The sequence below is a fragment of the Apium graveolens genome, chromosome 2 (assembly GCF_009905375.1).
Source record: "Apium graveolens cultivar Ventura chromosome 2, ASM990537v1, whole genome shotgun sequence".
Taxonomy (NCBI): Eukaryota; Viridiplantae; Streptophyta; class Magnoliopsida; order Apiales; family Apiaceae; genus Apium; species Apium graveolens.
This window is the reverse complement of record NC_133648.1, coordinates 178,499,943-178,519,012: the sequence shown is the minus strand read 5'-3', so window position 1 is coordinate 178,519,012 and position 19,070 is coordinate 178,499,943. Positions and strand designations below refer to the sequence as shown.

The window sequence follows — 19,070 nt, the reverse complement described above, 5'->3', positions numbered from 1 at the left end:
ATAATTTTGTAATTATTCAGAAAATAATTAATAATTCATAAATCATTATAAAATCATATAACACTCCAAAAATTACCAGAAAAATACCATAATTATCTATATTTTATTCTGGACATATAAAAATTAGGATACTCAAAGAATATCATATATAAACATCCAAAATATCAACTCCAGTTACCAGATAATTTACTAAAATTCACATAAATAATTCCAAATAATTATAATAATAATATCTGAAAATATGGAATATTACAGTTATGGTAAATACCATATATATTTGTTATGTTGCTAGACATACATTATAGTATAAATTATAATTATTCGGGTTATGCCTAACCAAAGTAATTTTTTCCTTGGTTAGAGGTTCATCTGTAATATATTATATAGTTTTTAAATTTTTTCTTTCTAGATTTTATATATACCTATATAAGTTGTAGTTGTTTTATTTATATTAGAAAAGTTACCACATTAAGTTGTTATGATAATTAAGACTAATTAATTTTTTCACTTGTATGTGGTTTGTAGGTTTACTTCAGAGAAACATTACTTGGCATTATGGGTTTTCTCTTTTCGATCATTAAAGAATTATTGTCTAAATGTCTGAATATATATTTATATGTCTCTTGGTTAGATAATAAACTTTCTCGAAAGAATGAAATCTCTGGAATGGATATTGTATCTCGATACAATTCATCTACGTGTATGTAGACCTGAAAAAAAGAAAAAAATATATAAGGGTAATTAAGTAATTTAATGAAGGACCGTATTAATCAAACTTTTAATATTTATTGTATTATAAGATAATAGATAGTTAGTATAATAGTTTAACAAAATTTAGTACAAATATGAATGTTTTGAATTATAAATGTTTATAAATATTTAAATAGTTCAAACCGTACAACACCGCACGACGAACATGTTAACTCTCTATTTCATCCTCTTCAATCTTTTCCAAATGTAAGCTACTATCTAACTATTGTTATTTACTGTATTAAATCAATTAAATATACGTTATTACTTTTAACAATATAATATAGTTTTAGAAAATTATTAAAAATATTGTATATTTTTATATCCTATACAAAAAATCGTATTTTTATTTGAGCTTTTTGAATAGACCGTATTTTTATCCGGACCAAAATAAGCATTTATCCGAGTGTTTTATATTCGGGTTTTTATCGAGATTTCTCGAATTTCGGATCAAATCGAACCGGATTTTGTCGGAACCAAAATTTCAAGAAAATAGGAGGCCTATTGAAGATTCACGCACCGAACAAAACCGGAGCATGTCTTTTTTTCCACAGAGGACTTTTCAGACTTTTTTGGGGATGAGATTATCTAATTTCGGGTTTCGGGCTTTTTTTTTAAACGTCCGGTAATACAGAAAAAGAAAAATAAACGTAAAAATTGATACTAAGGTGGGGCAGCCCAGTAAGCCAAAGCAGGCAACCCGGTTGGAGTTTGATATACAGCAGGGAGAAGAAGCATAAGTGGGCAGAACCCTAAATAATTAACCACCGCACCGCTTACAATGGGTAACGACGACGGCGTTATATACGAAACCCTAACTCCTCTCTCCGGTTCTAACTCGCCAGAAGGATACGTTGTGTTTCGTAATGAAATATCTCTAGACTCAATTATTCCCTGCTCCTCCGTCACGCCAGAGACATCTACTGTTGATTACTTTTCTCTGGATGTCAGCCAAGACTATCATATATCTGCTGCTGCTGCTGCTGCTGCTTCGCCATCTCCTGTTGTTGAGCCACTCACTCCTTCTCAATCTCACCAACACCAACCACAACGTGCTCTTGAGGCCAACTGGTTTCGTACCGATTCTCGCTTTCGCAGCCCCATGCTTCAGCTCCATCAAGGTCCCCCCCCCCCTTTTCTTTTTTCTCTTATTACAATTACACTAAATTTATGACACCAAATTAGACATGTTGAGTAATTGTAACCTCGATTAGTTAATAGTCGGTACACGGTGAATCACTTTAAACTCTTTCATTACTTCAAACAAACTGCTAGTCTTGATTGTTTTTTTAGAGACTGTCTGCTATGAGTTCCGAGTTTGTAATCTTTACTACGTTAGAGATGACTAGGGAGTTGTGAGTTGTTGGCAGTATTTAATTAGATGTACCCTCACTTCTGTCAACAATGGAATTTTAATTTTAATTTTAATTATTTTATTGGAAACTTGCAATATCAAACAAATAGGTAGAGGCACTTTTTTTCAAATTTCTTTTGTTATTTATTTGAAGCAATTGGGGATTTAGAGTTACTACTTTGAGATGATTTTGTCCTTTTGCCAAACTTCTGAACAACTGTGATGTTTAATCGTGACAATCTGGTACCATCGAATCATTGATGGAACTCGAGTTTGGTTTGTGCATTTCTAGGTCCTGGTTACCTGTACTGTATGTGACCCTGATTTTGATGTCTAAAGAGCGGTAATGATAAAGCCTTTAATATGTGAATCCGAATCATAAAAATCAAAACAATACCATAGAAACAAGTCATGTACGGAAATGTTGTTCTCTACTATAAAAAGTTGTGTAGGCATCAATGGATCTCATTTTATATTATAAAAAGATGTCAAGATCCCTGATTTTCATTATGAACCGGGTTGCTGCAAGGTCAAGTGTCTGAATTTAGCATATCCCACTCAGATCCTATACCCACCTACATGTCATCTCCAATTGAATAAATTCAAGGGGGCAAACAATATAAATGATGTTACTTCAAAGCTGGATTCAAAACAGTGTATTAGAATTATATCTTTTGTGTGTGGTGGTGATTGTTGATTAACCTATTAGGATCACAGTAGAGAGGATGGTATGGGTATAAGGTGTGTTGTGGGTTTTGGGTACGTAAACTATGCAATTTGCTTTCCAAGCAAAAGCAAAGGGTTCCTAAGATTTGGGGAGTATTTCTTGTCTAATGGTGGCCAACTGTCTATTAGAATATTGTCTAATGTTTGGGAGCATTCTACTTTACCCAAATCTCTTTCCTTCCTAACTTCTGCCTCCATAACAATGCAAATTCCTTAAAATCGATTTCAAGTTTTCAACGAACCTTCCTCGGTGCAATCCAAAGGAACAAGCTTCGTTATGCCTTCATTATACAAAGACTTAAGATTCTTAAACAAAATCTCCCCAACCATTATCATCAGAATGGGTACTTGAAATTATGGCCTGGTTTATGGTTCTCTAGATGTGGTACACAAAAGACAAAATTCTTTTATCAAAGCATTATATATATGTCCTGAAAAAAAACATTATATTTCTGTCTATGTATGTATTTTATGGTAATATGAAGAAGATAAAATTCTTGATTTAGGTTTTTAAATTTCAATTTGATCTGTTCTTTTTCTTCTTATTCATTGAGTTGACTTCTGTGGTGCTTATTGTTTCACCCTTAAATATGTCAATGCATAGACTTTAACCATTTTCAAAACTTCTCCCGATATTAACTTTGTGCTATGATTCAGCTGAACAACTTGGTTTATTTGAACCAGAGACCAATGATTGAACCGTACAAATCTCATACATGAGTTTTAAACGAACCCAGTTTTTTCTTCGATTGTTTGTGTCCAAGTTGACATACTTGGACTCTTGGAGGGACTATAGATAAATATGTTTAGTCTATATTTTGTTTTTAGAGATCTATTTCATTTATATATTTTTTTTTAAATAAGTTGCTTAGTTTGGTACTTATTGACATTCCACTTCTAACTTATATGCACGTAAATATATTTAGTCTTTGTAATCACTGCACCTAGCTTCTAAGAATTATCCCTGCTTGGTCCCCAGAAGGGATAAGTATTTTAGGCGTCTTTTTCCTAAAATAGCACTGGGTGTGAGAATATGAATATATTTCATTGAATTTAATATTGTAGGATTCTACTCCTACATCTACATCTGTGTTTTTTAACTAAATAAACTGTTGCAGTGAAGGTGGTCCATTAATTTACTGAACTTGATTGTGAGTGTTTCAGAGATACTAGATTTCTGCGAATTTTTGTCGCCGACATCAGAGGAGGAAGCATCAAGAAGTGCTGCTGTAGAATCTGTATTTAATGTTGTTAAGTATATATGGCCCGATTGTGAGGTGCGTCTCACTCTTCTACACCTATCTCCTTCCTCTTTACCAAGTACTGAATTTTTAAGATATGTATATAATGATGGGTGTAATTGATTTTGCTACTTGCAGGTTGAAGTTTTTGGGTCTTTCAAGACTGGGCTTTATCTTCCTAGTAGCGATATTGATGTAATTATTGCATCCTTGATCTCTTTAAGTTATTAATATCTTAATAAGAATGTAGGGCGTCCTCTCTTGGTATATGAATCCAATGACAAAGTAAGGATGTACAACTCAAGGCTGCCCAGTTGTAATATCAGTACTACAGTCTGGGTGACCATTTAATATTTAGTGCCAAACAGTTCATTATTTGACTTTGACTATCTAGTCTTCTGATACAAGCAAAGTTGTCCTTTTGATTTTGTTCTCCAGTTGGTTTTTAATATCCCTTCTATAAATACAATCAATCTAGACTTGAAGCTTTAATTACTTGTTAAATATAGGTCGTAATTATGGGATCAGATATCAAAAGTCCTCAGTTAGGATTAATGGCTCTCTCCAGAGCCCTGTCGCAAAGAGGTGTGGCAAAGAAGATACAGGTGCTGCAATTTTATATCGTTAAAGTCACGATTGCTTTCAGATGATATCTAAATGTGTGTTGTTACTTATGTAAACGTTTATCCTTTGATGATTATCAGGTAATTGCTAAGGCCCGAGTGCCAATTATCAAATTTGTGGAAAAACGAAGTGGGATTTCTTTTGACATAAGGTCTTGTTTTCTACAATATGTTTGTACTGATTATAGTTACCTAAAATAAATAATCTATTACTTTGTGATAATGTTGTTGTCAGGATAGTCGCCAGGCATCTTGATTCATGCAATCGTATTTTGTGATCATCTAGATTGATATTGAAATGCTCTTGTGTTTTTAATAATAGTATCAACAGTCCATATCTTGCCTTCGTTCGAATAATCTATTATTTATGATTTTCATTCGTTTTTACAAATATTTTCAGAAGTTGCACCAAGTATGAAGCATTTTATTCGTAAGTTGGGATACTGAACTAGCTTTTTCATCGATGTTATTAAATTAATATAAAGTGAAAAATTATTCTTCTTTTATTATATAATGTGATCTGATGGTATCTCCTTTTAAGATGACCAATTTTATTATGTGGATCACACAGATGCGCTGTTAAGTTGTTGCACCTTTTCATCAAGGAAATTGTTAGCTTTTGATTTAATAAAACTTGCATATGATATGAAGTATTGGTGTTTACAATTTTTTGCACAGATTTGAATTTAAGTTGTCAGTAGTTCTTCAAGTTTTATCTGCTAGGGGGTTTAAATCTACTTGTATTTCTTCAAATATGCTCCTTTGTTCAGAATGATGCTTATCTTATTTTTTATATGTTAAAACTGAGATCTACATTAGTTTTACTGAGTTATCTCTTCATAACAGTTTTGATGTTCATAATGGACCAAAAGCTGCTGAATTTATAAAGGTTGGTTGTGATGGTTCTTGCATATGCTGTCTTTTAAATGAAGATAGGCTTGAGACAGTAGCTTGCAATTTATAGTACCTTCCAGTTAAATATGATGAACTTCCCTCTGTCTGTATTTCTTTGAGCAGTTCATTTATATTGATTTGGTGCTTCCTTTTAGGGTGCTATATCCAAGTGGCCCCCATTAAGACCATTATGTTTGATCCTAAAAGTTTTTCTACAACAGAGAGAGCTAAATGAGGTGTGTTTTTAATTACTTATTCTCATACCTCCATAAGTCCATAAAGATCAGCCAACTTTATTAACACTTCATACCATTTGCAGGTTTATTCTGGCGGAATTGGCTCTTACGCTCTTCTTGCCATGCTTATAGCAATGCTGCGGGTAATTGAATCAAATGTTGATAACAAATATATGTTTTTATCTAAACTTGCATAAGAATAATCGTCATCTTCTTTTTCCCTCACTCCCAACTTGTCATGTTTATATGCTCGTGCTTAATTATTCCAGTTTTTCTAAAGTTTTCATGGGTATAAGGGGAGCGGGAATTAGAATTAGAACCCTTGACCTTGTCATGTAAGATGGGTGGGAAACGAGCCTTTGCCACAAACCCTTCCCTAAAACCCCAAGCTGTTTTTGCATCCATCAATATATCTGATATTATTGTAAGTTATAGTTTCGTGCGATTTTTAATATTTTGTTTGCTAATTAAACTTGTATACAGAGTGTCAACGATTTCCATGCGTTGCCTGAACACAATTTGGGAGTTCTTTTGGTATGTGCTGCAACAACCATTTTCCATTTACTTTTGATGTATAATTTTTCTTATGATAGTTAATACTTTTCTATCCTGTTAAGTGAAATAAAAATCTGAAAGTAAAAAATAAATAAAACCTTCTATTTAATAAATTATTTCATACACTTTAAGAATTGTATAGCCTGCATGTGGCAGGCTTTATATATGGTATACTACTGGAATGAATGACTAAGTTTTGTGGTGATTATAAGAAGTTTATAGTTCCGATATCTAATATAGTAATTTTATTTATATATTATAATTAGGAATGTGTAAATTTCTTGTGAAATTAAAATATAACATGTATAACTTTGGTACCGGTTTAGATTAGTATTCCCTTTTTCCCACAATAGCACCCCAAGTATATTTTCACTTTATTTTGATGGTGAATGAATGTGAAAGTATGATTTTATTTTTATAGTTTAATTATATATACTAGTTGGCTAGTTTGTTTAGTTTTTTTAAAACTTTATTTTTAGTGAATCTTAGTTCATTCGGTATCCTATTCTTTATATAGTGATGTTAATGTATCATGAATTCATGAAATAAAGTTTGACTTGATTATTGAAATAATATTTGATTCTCAAACAGTGTTATTAAAAGCGCGCAAAAAGCGCAGCTTAAGCGCAAAGCGGAGCAAAGCGCACCTGTTGTGGGCTTAGCTTATAAAAAGCCCAGAGTTAATTCAAAACCCCTGCTTAAGCGTGCTTTTTGATGAAGCGACAAGCTCGTAAAAGCTATGAAAAAGTGGGCTTTTGTTTAGATGAGTACTTTTTATTAGATCTGATATTACTTATACAGTTGGGCTGGTCTTTAACTTATTGGGTCTTTTTTAAAATCCATTATAAAACAAAATATTAGATCATTGATCCTATATTGTTAAATAACATTGATGAAAGTAATGAATGGCTAACCGGAAGGCTTAGAGGAGAATCTGAGAATGACTACGTATTAGATGAAGAAGATGGCTTAACATATGATGATCTTTATAATGTTTCTGGTGTTCGAGAGCACTATATAGATCAAGGTCACAATTAAGAGCGAAAAATGCAAACAGGAATTCTGGATCTAGGCATCTAATTGACGAGATCGAGGATGAGGATGTTCAATATGAGAATGAAGAGGAATTTGAGTCTGTGCAGAATAGGAGTCTCGATCTTAGTTCTGATGAAGAGTGGGAGTATTTGGGCGGGAGAGATGTTGGACAAATTTAAATTTTATCCCCTGCTTGATATCTTTTAGTAGTATAAAATATTGGTTTAGTTCAATATTTTAAGGCTATAATTATTAATAGTATGTCTAGTGTTTACATGTATCTTAAATTCTTAATATATATAGTTATAGATATAAATATATTATTTTATATAGTGCGCTTTTTTTACAAAAGCCCGCGCTTTGCTTTCCGCTTTTCGCTTAAGCTACAGGAGACCCCTCGCGCTTCGCTGCGCTTTTTGCCTTTAATAACACTGTTCTCAAATTGGGTCTCCATCCCTTTGCAGGGCTGTGATCCATCATAATTTCTCCCTTGGGGAAACTCTAGGAGTGGTGATTCTTACCACGGTCTAGTCACCCTAGTTCTATCTTTTCTTTTATAATTTTTTCTCAAATTCTGCTCTGCATAATTGTTTCACGCAATTCAAGGTGTATAAATAAGGGTGATGGCCCTTTCTGGCACAATTTAGAATAAAATTGGCCCAAAACAGCACAATTCAAAAAATGACCTTAATGGCACTCGAAAACCTAAATTTATCTCAGGTTTCCTAATATGCAACTTTTTCTTCGGCTTCTTAAAAAGCAGCTATATTTTGCGTTCATAGAAAAAAAATAAATAAGAAAAGCAAGTTTGATTTTTGGATTATTTTGAAAAAAAATATGCAACATTGCCATGCGTTTATCCACCAATGTTGTATTTTCTGCGTTATGAAGCCCAGTAAGAAAATGAAGTTGCAGTGTTGAGAAACAAACAGAAACAAAAAACGTAGTCTCAGGTTGTATTTGTTTGTGCCCCGAGGGACCATATATTTAGGGTGTGTTATGTTGCGCATTTTAACTTCATATTGTGCTAGAAAGGGCCATTCCTCCTTGAAAAAGATGCTTGTTGGTCTTCTTTTAGCTGTGTCTTAAAATGGTAAGGTTTTTTTTTTTACAAGGAGATTTTCTGTCTTAAAATGGGCACATTCTAACAACCATTTTTTTATGATCTGGTTGATTATAATTGCCGAGGATTTTGTTTTTGTGCATACAGGGGCTCATTATTATAATTGAGAATGAGCCGTTCTAAATTTGTCACCTAAGAGAAGTCGTATTATAAAAGAAAAACTACTAAAATGTGTAGTCATGATCAATTAAACCACTTCTTGGATCATGATCTTTTCAATTAAAATTACATTTAGTACTCTTCTCTTAAAATTGCGATTTATTTTGCTAAATGATACTCCCTCCGTCCCAACGGATTATATACGTTCACTGTTTGCACGCATTTTAAGGCTTCTAAAAAATATAGTTTTGTAATTTATTTATTTTTTTGAATAAAAATTTAAACATAAAACTTTTATTCAGAATTTTTTTTTAAAAAATATTATGGAATTATACTTTAAAGGAGCATTGAAAAGCGTGCCAAAAATAATGTATAGAATTCAATGGGACAGAGGGAGTATCAAACTATTTTTTTTCCAATATTTCATATCGTATATGAGTGACATGCATAGTGTAGTACCTAGATTTAAGTCATTAATTTAGTCTACATAAAAATTGTTGGACTTTTACATGTTTGCTAATTTATTTATTTTTCCGCGAGGTAGGTGAATTTTTTTGACATATACGGACGTAAATTGAACATTTCTGATGTTGGTATATCTTGCAACGGTGCAGAAGTCTTTTTCTTCAAGAGTAATAAAGGGTAAATACCCGTGACGTGTGCAATTATATTTTTATCTTTCCCCTGTTTGTTATTTGCTTAAGCAATGTCATATCGGTAATGATTGATAATAGTTATATATCTTGAGAAATAGTGATCGCGGTTGATATTTGATCCCAGCTTATGGATTATTGTCCACCAGGTTTTTTAGTGAAGGAAGGTCATCTCTCATTTCCATTGAAGACCCACAGGTTGCCCACTTTAAGTTTTCATTTGTTTGCAATTCATTGAAGTTCTGGATATCTTAGTTAGCTTTTTATACTTATTCCTATAGGGCCAAACCAGTGGTTTTGGCTACTTCTCTTACTCCATAGGAGATTCGTTTACTTCCACTGTGATAAGCCTGACCAAATTGAAATGTAAATATTGGAAGCTGTATAGGCTTATAGTTTATAAATTTACATGGTGAATTATGGATATAGAACTAGCGCAACTCAAACTATCAAAACCCTTAACCTGCATAAGGAAACGACTCAGTAATATTGACATGCGATACTGCTTTTGTGATAGGCTCCAGAGAATGATATAGGGAAGAACTCCTTCAATTATTTCCAGGTCAGTATCTGATACCATCTACTATTCTTGGAATGATATATTTATTATTTTTTTCCTGTACACTATCGTGCATCTCTCAGAATAAAATATGAAAGGAACTGGGTCTCTGATACTTTCAAGGAAAAGATATTTATAGATGCGTAAGTAATGTCCTGACAGTTTGTTAATGTCATACACTATTGTAAACCGCAGATTACAAAGACTTATATGAAGCGTAGCCAGAAGGATAATATAGTCCATACACCAGAATAAGTTATTTGTGGCGGGGACTGAGAAAAAGAGTACAAGGGGAAGGGGAAAAAAGAGGGTGGGTAGCTAGAATTTTATTTTATTTTTCATTGCTAGTTCGAACACACTCACATACCCACCTTGTCTTTAACAAGGTTCGAACGCTCAACAATCCGTAAAGGGGGCGGGAGAGATATCATACCACTACACCAAGAGGTGTTGGTTGGGTAGCTAGAAATTTGTGAGTCTCTTCTTTTGTTTCTGTTCGGAGGGAACCGGGTCCCTCAAATGCTCAGTAACTTTTGACCCTTGTAGTCATCTACTTCTAGAGTGAAATTGATTTAATAGTAAAGCTGTTTTTCTCTTGCATTGAATGTGTGCTTCATTTTAGTTTACAGTTATTTCCATTAATCAGTGAAGTATCAAATAGCATGACAGTTACTTAAAATACTATATAATTAATGATTTATGTCGTATGGGCTGGGCTGGCTACAAAGAAAGTGGCCTAGGTTGAGAGCACTTTCACCATTCCTCTCTATCTATGAGTGCAGTACTTACATAGTTACATTCATACTCATATGTCCCGTGAAATCGAAACGTGGTTTGATTCAAACAGGTCCAACAGTCTGATAAACCAACTTTTTTTGTATGATTGGACATGTAGGTGAGATCTGCTTTTTCAATGGCATTCTCAACGTTGACGAACTCAAAGACCATCTTGGCCCTCGGGCCCAACAAGAGCATTCTCGGCACCATAATCAGACCGGATGCAGTGCTATTAAACCGAAAAGGAAGTTGTAATTTGGAGGTGACATTTAATAAGTTGCTCCCAGGAGCAGGGGAACAGTTGCAACCAGAGTACAATGATCAGGAGGGTTTGGCTTTCAATTGGCAATTAGGTAATGAAGAAGAACCACTCCCCCGAGGAAACGGGGTTTCTGAAAATTGCAGTATACAGTCATCTGGAAAGAAGAGGAAGTCCTCCAAGGTGAAAAAGCTTGGTAAGAAGTTCAAAGACAATGATGATCTAGGGTGGATTGCATATGAAGAAAGTACTTCAAGGAACGAGAAGAGTGTTAAGAAGAAACGTTGGAGACATTTACGTAATAATGGTGAGAGGGCAGGTTATGGTGGAGATCTGAGTCGTACATGTTGATCATTTCACCAGGTGTGTTCTGTATTTATCAAACTATCTGGCGCAATGCCTCTTTCTCGGTAGCTTTAGGGGGTTTTGTTCTGTCATTGGTGGACATGGTAAGTTAACAGAGAGTTGCTAGTCCCAAAATTTGTCTTCCCTTAGATCCCCTGCACTGTGCACTTGGGCCATGTACCCAGTTATCATCCATCTAATATACTGCTGAATTGATGTCATTGTTAAGATGAGCAAGCGATGTCGAATGCAGTTATGGCTTGCTGCACTGCTGCAAAAGTGAAGTTGTCAACCATTTGACCTTCATTTGTGCATTGAACGTTCACCAATGTCCAATGCTTCTCATCTCATTTTTTTAATGATAGCAAGTTTTGTGTTGAACTTTACTTGTTTAGAATATAAATTTTATGATCAAGTCCTTAGGTCAGTCTAAATTTCTAGTACCTTCATCCTCTTTCTCAATGGGAGAGATAGTTGTTTGCTTAAAGAGTAGGCAAGATCTTCATGTAGCTGATTAGATTTACAATCTTCACTATAGCAGTAAACGGATTTGTGGTAAAAGGATGTCTGAACACATAGGGTTATAAAATCTGGCAAGCAACAAAATGAAAAACTGTGCTATTGATTAGTAATGGCGTTTTTTTTGTAATTTCAGAATATCATATTTGAGAGTGAAGGCCAATATTAAACATAATTAACACGGTTGTGAAATGTCTAGTTCATTAGTAATTGATTGTTGGCTATTAATTAATTGCTGTAAGGGCCGGTAATTTTGTATATAAGCAACTCAATGTACACACCGGACTACCGTTATATATTTATTGACACGAAAATAATGGGTTTGGTTTGATATTTTTTGTAAATATACGGATGAATTTGGTGTCGGTTTTGTGTTTATAATTGGGTATACGACACGAAATGAAAGTACACAAAATAAATAAATATTTAAATAAATTTAAAAAATTTATAAATACATATATCTTACAAAAATATTTTATATATAATATTTACTGAAAATAGATACAAAATAGATTCAAATTTAAATTTCATAGTACTTAACTGCATTTGAGTTTTTTTTTGAGTTGAGACTTGATTAATAAAAAATTAATATTTAAATATATTTTATTTATCATTACTTTTATTATTAATTTTAAATTATACGAAACACGACACGAAACGTACACGAAATGAAGGTACACGAACACGAAACGAAACAAATTCTTAACAATTCGGATTTTGATTAGACATTCATGATACGAAACACGACATGATAGTACGTAAAACAAACGAATTGCCAAGCTCTAGGCATTCTGCTATCACAGGGATTTGGACCCGAAGTGATGGGCATCGATTGTTCGGCCAAATATTAAAAATTGGTTATAAATGTAAGGATGAAGGTTAACACGATTACGAGATAAACAAATCTGAAACCGAAATCAGTGGTCAGTGTGTTCCCTATTGAATTCGTATATATTAAAAGGGTCATGTTCCCTGATAATCATGTGTCTGATAATCATGTCTCAGGGAACTGTTAACCAAAACACTGTTAACCAAAAGAGTCCTGTTCCCTGATAATCATGTTCCGCAGAACGCTGCCCTTCCGCGCTTATTATGGGCGGAACGGCTGACCTTTCCGCAATTAATAACCGTGGAAGCACTGTACTTGCAGTTTATAACTCTAAAACGATCACACTTTCCTTTTTATGAAACTTTTGTCAAATTGAAGAGCAAATTTGGGGGAATTATTGGTTTTTTTACCCCAGTAAATACATTTGATAAGCTTAATTTCTTACCTTTTTCTTGTTGTAATTATGGATAAAATGTTTGCTAGGTTTGGAGTTAAAAAAACTTTGAAAAAGTGATAATGCTGTAAACAGTGAGGTTGATGTTAGTGGTAGTTGCTTACGTAATGATAATGTAGATTATGTTAACCTTGTTGATGACTGTGATGAAGATATTTTTGTTAGTGAACATAGATTTGAAAATGAAGATTTGCATGAAAATAGTGAGTTTATGCATGATAGTAGTGGGACTAGGGATAAGAATGTTGTTGGGGAAAAATATATTGTAATTCCTTTCTTGAGTCAAAATTTCCCGAATTTGGTAGCCGCCGAAAATGTAATTAGGGCCTACACTTTGAGAAATGGGTTTGCAATTAAGATCCAAAATACTTAAAGGCGTGTGGACAAAACAATATATGCCCGTACTTATGTTTCTAATTTAGCGGGAGAAAACCGCGATAAAGAACCCGTTGAGGATGAAGAAGTTTTGATAGGAAGTGTAGGTAGTGAGAAGAAGAAAAGGCGTAGAGATACACTTCCCAGAAGTGGATGTAAATTTAGGATTTATGTGATTAATAGGCGAAATACAAGGCATTGGGAGATAACATCGTTGGAGTTAATCACAATCACGAAGTTGTGTCACCTTCGAAGATGAGTTTGATTAAAAGGGAGCGACATGTAACCGCCGCTCAAAAGAATGTAATTAAGAGTTTTCATGTTTCGGGTATTGCGCCTAGACAACAGATGAATATATTTGAAAAAATGCACGGAGGAGAGGAGCAAGTATGGTTTTATGCCCAACACTTGAGAAATGTCGTGCGTGATTTTAGAAAAGATAATTTGGGCGTGAATGATGCTCAAGCGAGATTGGATTTTTTACATCGGTTAAAAGAGGAAAGTGGAGGAATTTTTTTTTATTCGGACTCTAATTGATGAAGAAGGAAGATTGAAGTGCCTTTTATGGGTTGACCCCCGGTCGTTGTTGGCCTACAAAAATTTTGGTGATGTGGTTGCATTCGATACAACATATATTCCGTTTGTGCCGTTCACCGGGGTGAATCATCACTATCAATCGGTTCTCTTTGAATTTGCACTAATGCGTGATGAATTGAAGACTACATTTAAGTGGGTTTTGGGTACTTGGTTAGAGGCCGTTGAAGGAAAAATACCTTTGGCTATTATCACTGATCAAGATCAAGCGATGCCGGGGGCAATTCAATCTCAACTATCAAACACGACACATTTGTTGTGTTCGTGGCATATTAGTAACAAATTTTCGGAGAAACTTTCAACCTATTTTGCAAAGGAAGAATTTAAAGGTGACTTCAACAATTGCATATATCACTCGTGGACCGAAGAAATTTTTGAGGATAGCTGGAAAACATTGATCTTGAAATACAAGTTGGAGGATAATACATGGTTGCAAAGCTTGTATAATTTGAAGCATAAGTGGATCGATGCTTATACACATAACTTTTTTTTCCGGGGTCAAAAAATAACATCAAGAAGCGAATGAATGAATGCCTTTTTTGATGCGTATGTAGGGTCTTGCACAGGGTTGAAAGAATTTGTTGATGGTGCACAAAAAGCTTTAGAAAGACAATTTATGCGTGAGAAAGAAGAGGATTATAATACACGTCACAAAATTCATTGCATGCGAATGAATACCGCGTTGGAGCACCGTGCCGCTTCCATTTATACCAAAGAGATGTTCAAAAAATTTCGAGACCAATTGGCTGAGGCGCAAAGTACTTTGTGGAAAAGGATAGAGATCGTTCCTTAGAAGATGTGGAAGATACGTACTACAAATGTTATCGACCATTAATGGTTGAGTCTAAGAGAACCACTGATCTTGTTACCTTCAACAAGTTGTCGTTTTGGGGTTCTTGCATATGTAGAATGTTTGAGAATTCGGGCATGCCGTGTCGTCATATTATTGTTGTGTTGACAAAGAGGCGTGTGGCGAAATTACCAGAATATTTTATGAAACGGAGGTGGACTAGGGATGCCAATAGAGTTGATGGTGTGTTGCCATATCACATGCCCGAAGATGATGCCTCATCCCATGATTTGACTTCAACGGAAAGATTTAATCACATGACTTTGCTCACTATTGGGTTTAGTCATAGTTGCATGGCATCGAAGGAACGTTATAAGTATGCCGTGAGAGTTATTAATCGAGAGACCGAAATCATTGAGAAAATGCCCGTTCATGGGGTTGAAGGTGTTGGAAGTGAATTTGATACCAAAAATACTCAAGAAAGTGGAGAGAAGTTGCATGAAACTATTCTTGAACCCGTTGTTTTAAAAACCAAAGGGCGCAAAAAAGAGCACCGAATTAAAAGTCCCGTTGAGGAACTTGCAAGGAAAAAAAGGAAATGCGGACATTGTAACATTGAGGGACATGATGCTAGAAAATGTTTAGTGAAAATGGAAGAATTGAAAAAGAGTCAAAGTGGCCAATTGTAATTCAAATTTTATATAACACTATCTTTTATATAAATAAATAAATAAATAAATAAATAAATATATATATATATTGTTTTGTCGTTCTTTACACTTATATTGATTTTAGTAGTTCTACCTCATTTTGCTAACATGCATTTCTTCTTGTTATATGTAGGTGAAATGACCAATACTTCGGATGATGAGTCGGTGTCTCATGTTATCAACACATTCTCGGACTCGGACTCCGAATTTGAGGATTGTATGTCACCAACATTTAGCGAGTTGGATGTAATCGCTCGTGAATGGGGCGAGGAACTAGCACGGTTTAACGAAGGACCTCTCCAAGTGGAGGAAGAAGACCCGGAGTTGCACCCTCCCAAAGAAGAGGCATATCGTTCTAGGGTTTTGGCCGAAGTATGCCATTGGTTAACCCATCCTTGCAAGTTTGTAAGAGTGTGGAGCAATGTGCCGCCTTACTTTCTCCCCTTTTTGAACTTGGGTAACGAGTCACCCGATGACCCATGGAGACTATCCGAATGGGATGGCGGTAAAATTGTGAAATGTGATAGGATTGCGGACATACGTAAGTTGAGGCCTCGTGAGGGTGCCACCCGGGACCAAGTACGCATTGATCACGTCAAGGGCTGGGTGTCCCACCTACGTGGTGACGATACCACCGCATGGGTTTGAAGGCGTGCACCATGGTGCAAATTCACTCTCTAAGACTGGTCGAGCACCATTCCCGTCACCATATGGAATGATCACGAGACCAATGTCGAAGTCACTGAAGGTGTGCTACGCGAAGGTTGTGTTGTTGTGCTCTATTGGGTTACATACATTGTGAGGGCCGATGCCCCCCGGGGGTCTCAACGCACCGACTATCGGGCGGCTTCTGTAACTTTTTAGAGATATTTAGTTAGTTAAGGTAGCTCATACGAGAATTCCCTTTGTTTAAGTATTTTGTTGTATTTTGATGTAATTTTGTCAAACTAGACAAGTTATGCACTTATTTGGATTTGAATTGCGACAATGATGTAATTTCTATTTTGACATTGATCCATTACTTGAAAACTTATTATGTCGAAATATAACTTTATTTATGTGATATGAAGTGAAATGCACTTTTATTTTGTAATATTTTATGCTTTCATGCATGGAAATTTAAATGCAAAGTTGGCAAAATGACATTAAGCTCGTCATTATAATAAAGTAATGCTTAAAATTTGAAAGTCATAAGTAGTGATGTTGTAATCAATATTTTATTCCATAATGCAGTTCATATAGTTGAAATACATCATTATTTTACAGATTTCAAAGAAAAAAGGAGTTAAATTTTTCAAAAACTTTATGTCCTTTCCGCGAAAAATAACCGCGTAATGCATTAACCCTTCCGTGCTTATTTTACGCGGAAAGGACAAAAAGTTTTTTTGAAATGTTCCATTTGTAATGGCACATTCCCACCCGTTTTACAGGATACCAACAACAATCAACTGTTATATCATCAGTATAACAACAACAAGCCTGTCCAATTCCAAAAAAAAAATTCATCAAAATTACGCACCCCTCCAAATATGGCCCAAATCGCGAAATTTTTTCAAAACCCACACAAGTTGAAGGGGGCCATTATATACAAAAATCAATAAAAAACAGAAACAAAAAAGCTAAAAAGGGGACGGGAATTGGACACGGTCGATAAATGACGATATAAACGAAACACGTGTCATTTGTAATTAAACCGAATAAAAGGTACGTGATGATGTTCAAATGTAATGAAACAAGTTCAACTAAACTACACAAGTTCACCTAAACTACACAACTAGACGAATGACCTAACTGGTACTCTTTCCGGTTACCCTCTCCATCCTTTGCCTCATACTATGTGTTAGTATGGGTTTAGCCATCCCTCTTTGAAGCTCCTTAGCAATCCTATAACGAAAGATCTCCATGTCCGACACATCCCAATGCACTTTAGCGAGGTCATATCCCTGCAAGGTATAGTCCATATATTTGCACACGTACACACCGCAATCTAGGTAATTATATTGTTTAGGCATTGCATCCCAAACATGAACTAAAGGCTCTTCCTCTGGGACATTTCTATTCTTGCCAACATAACGAAGCATACTTCCAACAAATCCAACCTAACACAAAACAAAAACCATCAGTTCACGAAAGTAATAAGGAAAGAATTCAAAACTACAATATAAGGTGTCGTCAAGGAACTATTACCACACACTCTTCTTCTTTGGGATATTTAGCGTTGTAGTTCATAGGATCAAGTATCATCATACCCCATTCCTTCACAGAAAATACCATGAGAATCCAATGATTATTATTCACATTTGCGGGAACAAATATGTAGTCCACCTGGTTAATTGGTGGATCTACCCCATAACTCGCCCAAGTAAGAAAGAAATGCATGGTTTTTGCAGAAAAGGGAAGTGAGTAGTCTACTTTCTTCCCCAACTCTATAAAAAGTTGATCCATGAAGTAGTATGAAGGCATCCTCGTATACACCCCAGCGACAACTATGGCTTCCTCACGATCACGCAACAACCACTGCAAGAAACAGGTTATCACACAATAATTATAAAATATAAAAATTTAAAATGAAATAAAAGGAACAACATAAATGAGAGAAGGTTAAAGATTATACCATGTAAGCATATATGATCCTATCATCTAGCCATCCTTTGGGTTGAAAACTCTGCATAATATTTATGTCCAAGGTCCATATAAGATCGTGTTTAATAGGACCAATCCTGGGAAAACCTCCCCATCCCCAATCCCTCCTAATAGCCTCTATCCTCTCCTACTTCAGTCTCTTATTTATCTCCCATTTCTCTTCCACAGAGCGGCGAATATCCATCTTCTCAGCCCTCAAAGATGACCCTGATGCAAATACAGATGCCTGTGTAGGGGCCTGTGACACCTGCTGAGACGGCAGTGTCATGTTAATGACATCGGGCTCTCGAATCCCTCCAACTGTAGGCCTCATCGCCTCGGGAGATAGCTGAACATGCTGGAACACTGGAGTCTTATATGACGGACCTCTAACATCCTGCATGAATCGACAGTACGGCTCAAATAAAATAAGGGCAATCCTCCCAAACTCCTGCTCATACTCAGGTGGAATATTGCTATCCATGCCACCTTAACCTCCTTCCCCTTCACCTCCTTCCCCTTCTTCCCCTTAGGCTCCTCCTCCGCCTCCTAATCGGCCTCTTCCTCCTCCTCCTCATTAACCACCTCCTCAACGGCCTAACCCATAACTCAGCAACTAGATAAGAATCCTTGATAGGATCAGGAAGAGGTCTCTCAATCAAGAACCGCTCATATGCCCACAATTACAACAACCACGTACAACAAGCAATCCTCTCTATGAAGACTCTGTCTCATGCCACCTTCACCTCCTCTTCATCCAACGGCTCAAACCAATGTCTCATAAAATACCCCAAGCCACTATCCAGACCGTCGCCAACTAACGAATGTCTAGCAACCGATAAACCCAAGATATAGCCAACATCCTCCAAGGTCACTATCATTTCCCTCTGTCTCATGAAGAAGGTGTTGGTCTCGGGATGCCACCTCTCCACAAGTGCCGTGACAAGC

General features: G+C 35.5%; 3 protein-coding genes across 4 annotated transcripts; 2 read left to right on the top strand and 1 right to left on the bottom strand.

Annotated features, from left to right (window-relative positions):
- Positions 1-1,352: 1,352 nt before the first annotated feature.
- On the top strand, positions 1,353-11,738 carry LOC141708006 (uncharacterized). Of its 2 annotated transcripts, XM_074511476.1 has the most exons (13): positions 1,353-1,871; positions 3,995-4,107; positions 4,210-4,266; positions 4,581-4,676; positions 4,776-4,846; positions 5,541-5,583; positions 5,744-5,824; positions 5,908-5,967; positions 6,308-6,358; positions 9,181-9,278; positions 9,439-9,487; positions 9,807-9,851; positions 10,744-11,738. In XM_074511476.1, the coding sequence occupies exons 1-13, from the start codon at positions 1,532-1,534 to the stop codon at positions 11,233-11,235; spliced, it is 1,596 nt and encodes a 531-aa protein (XP_074367577.1). In that variant the 5' UTR covers positions 1,353-1,531; the 3' UTR covers positions 11,236-11,738. The 2 variants fall into 2 exon arrangements, with proteins under 2 accessions (XP_074367577.1, XP_074367578.1); XM_074511477.1 differs by lacking the exons at positions 4,776-4,846; positions 5,541-5,583.
- Positions 11,739-14,834: 3,096 nt separating this feature from the next.
- LOC141695662 (protein FAR1-RELATED SEQUENCE 3-like) lies at positions 14,835-15,479 on the top strand. Its single transcript, XM_074499894.1, has one exon. The coding sequence runs from the start codon at positions 14,835-14,837 to the stop codon at positions 15,477-15,479; it is 645 nt and encodes a 214-aa protein (XP_074355995.1).
- A 1,808-nt stretch (positions 15,480-17,287) lies between these two features.
- On the bottom strand, positions 17,288-18,171 carry LOC141695660 (ubiquitin-like-specific protease ESD4). The gene is made up of 3 exons (XM_074499890.1): positions 18,115-18,171; positions 17,688-18,017; positions 17,288-17,599 (listed from the first exon to the last, which is right to left on the bottom strand). Exons 1-3 carry the CDS (start codon positions 18,169-18,171, stop codon positions 17,288-17,290), a joined length of 699 nt encoding a protein of 232 aa, XP_074355991.1.
- Between the last annotated feature and the right edge of the window lie 899 nt (positions 18,172-19,070).

What these genes read in the sequence shown, in the direction of transcription:
- LOC141708006 (XM_074511476.1), top strand. Translation starts at nt 1,532, where the DNA reads ATGGGTAACGACGACGGCGTTATATACGAAACCCTAACTCCTCTCTCC. An exon ending in TTCTTCAAGAGTAATAAAGG is followed by an intron (nt 9,279 to 9,438) that starts GTAAATACCCGT and finishes ATTGTCCACCAG; the next exon opens with GTTTTTTAGTGAAGGAAGGT. An exon ending in ACTCCTTCAATTATTTCCAG is followed by an intron (nt 9,852 to 10,743) that starts GTCAGTATCTGA and finishes TTGGACATGTAG; the next exon opens with GTGAGATCTGCTTTTTCAAT.
- LOC141695662 (XM_074499894.1), top strand. Translation starts at nt 14,835, where the DNA reads ATGGTTGAGTCTAAGAGAACCACTGATCTTGTTACCTTCAACAAGTTG.
- LOC141695660 (XM_074499890.1), bottom strand. Translation starts at nt 18,171, where the DNA reads ATGCAGAGTTTTCAACCCAAAGGATGGCTAGATGATAGGATCATATAT. An exon ending in GGATCATATATGCTTACATG is followed by an intron (nt 18,018 to 18,114) that starts GTATAATCTTTA and finishes TGTTTCTTGCAG; the next exon opens with TGGTTGTTGCGTGATCGTGA. An exon ending in CCAAAGAAGAAGAGTGTGTG is followed by an intron (nt 17,600 to 17,687) that starts GTAATAGTTCCT and finishes GTTTTGTGTTAG; the next exon opens with GTTGGATTTGTTGGAAGTAT.